General features: G+C 35.2%; 1 protein-coding gene across 1 annotated transcript; it reads right to left on the bottom strand.

The window, feature by feature from the left end:
* Positions 1–33: 33 nt before the first annotated feature.
* Positions 34–2,052, bottom strand: LOC109591730 (uncharacterized; the record flags this gene model as incomplete). The annotated part of the gene is made up of 7 exons (XM_020007394.1): positions 34–172; positions 225–603; positions 677–927; positions 1,029–1,433; positions 1,592–1,724; positions 1,772–1,905; positions 1,961–2,052. Coding segments are annotated over 7 exons (1,533 nt in total), but the record flags the coding sequence as incomplete, so codon positions are not given.
* Between the last annotated feature and the right edge of the window lie 47 nt (positions 2,053–2,099).

Raw genomic sequence — 2,099 nt, forward strand, 5'->3', positions numbered from 1 at the left:
TTTGCCTCTTATTAAGTTCTGTAGTCCAATGACTGGCAGAATTCATTTTAGAAGACACATATTGATGAGGAGTGGACTGGGACTGATGGATATAGAGCTGGTCCTGTACACCATGGGCTACAGCATTCATGTAAGATTGAAATGATTCTATAAATGTATTATTCATAGTCACCTATAACAGAAAGGATAGATATTAATTGATAAAATACATATCAAGTACTTACCAGTAGTTCCAGGTATTCATTAGTGCTATTATCCATTACTAGTGGATCAACTGCTGATACTGGAGCTAATAAATGAACCAGGCCTTCACCAATAGCTACTCTAGCAGTCTCTACTGCTTCTCTTGTCCCTCTACCACTGGATTCTAAAGCTACTGATGCTGATGATAATAAAGTAAAAAAGTGGCCCCAAGCAAGTCCAGAGATTTCATTCCTCTCCAATAATGAGAGGAAGAGTTCTGATACAGCTGTAGTTCTGTTAGTTAGGCTATGAGTTGTATCAGTAAGCACTGTATCGATATCAAACTGATCCTTAATGACTGACTGAAGGGATAGTAGTATCCTATTCAACACATCTTTAAGCACTTGAAACTCTTGTTCGCTATTAAAAGAGAAAAAATAATATCATTAATCAAAATTACTCTGCCATTGTAAATTCATGCTCTTATGCTAACCATTTTGTGCTCTGAGATTTTTCAGTAAAACACTTCATAAACAGGAACTGCAGTAATACGTGCAATTCAGAGCATTTCTTATCAAAATTCTGAACAGTGATTGAAGTGCTAGACCCATCACCAGGAAACTCCTCATCATTAGAAAAGAGGAGAGAGAAGGTTAGATCCGATAATGATTTGCTCAAAATAGAGAAAGATGATAATGAAAGATTTGTGTCAGTAGAAAGCAGCTCTAACCATTCAGTAAAATTCTACCAAAAGTAAAAGTGACATTAATAATTGATTTAGATTTAATCAAACCAGGTTAATTATTTATAAGTTTCATTAATACCAACATTATTAAATACTTTACCTTCATTGGTTTAGCTTCATCAGTGGCATGAGGGATACATAGGAGTGAATGCAGTGACCACTGTGGTACCCGAAGACAATATCTTATAAATGACCTTTTCTTCTCTGCTAATAGTCCAGCATCATAGCTGGTAGAGACTGCAAGGAATAGATCAGGTATTGCATTTAAACCTAGTCTCACAACATCAGGGACAAGACTTGAGGAAGAGGGTTGACTTTTAGATGTACTAGTCAAAAGTTCCTCTAATTTCAAGCAAGCTTCTTTATCTTGTTCTTCATTATTGCTACCATTGTGATGATACTCTGTCATTAGCTGGAGGATAGAGCTACGATTAGTAGTATCATCAAGGATATGAAGAGGAGGAGATGATGATTGTTGTTTATTGTTAGCAGATAAAAGAAGATCCTAATGCATAAAATAAAATAAAATAATCACTAATAGTGGATGCACGCATGTGTGTGTACTAAAGGATGAAGATTAAAATTTAATTCTATGCTTGAAAATATCAAAAAATAGAATGAGCAGCTATCACTTTCACCATTTCTTTCTTCCTTTCCTCTTACCATCAAATTAATTTGCATGAGTGAAGCAGGAGGTAATGGTGAACCTAGTCCCTTTCTGAACAACTGAATACAGTGAGCATCTACTGAGTTTAACTGATCCAATACAGCACAAGACTCAAGAAGACTGGCAACACTAAGAGAAATAAATACTTCTCTACTTTATATGAAATATTATTATACTTGTTGCTTGGTTCATATTCTGCAAAGGTGATTTTCTTTAGTAGCGACCAGCTAACAGCAAGCTTTGGGACAGACCAGTCAGGAGTGTGACAAGTGAATACAAATAATCTCAAGCAATCAATAGCTCTATCTGACTATAGGGAGGAGGTGAATCATATAAAATGAATCATTACACAGTAGTTTTTTTACCAGTATTTTATTACTATGCTGCAATTCAGTCAAAAACGTATCTAAAAACTCTTTTAGCTTTAATATAGTCTTCCTATCAATCACAGACCCACCTGATTGACATAAAACAGGTCAAGAAAAAGACTCAACATTATCAGAC

Source organism: Amphimedon queenslandica, unplaced genomic scaffold (genome assembly GCF_000090795.2).
Source record: "Amphimedon queenslandica unplaced genomic scaffold, v1.1 AMPQUscaffold_7392_Cont20656, whole genome shotgun sequence".
Classification (NCBI taxonomy): Eukaryota; Metazoa; Porifera; class Demospongiae; order Haplosclerida; family Niphatidae; genus Amphimedon; species Amphimedon queenslandica.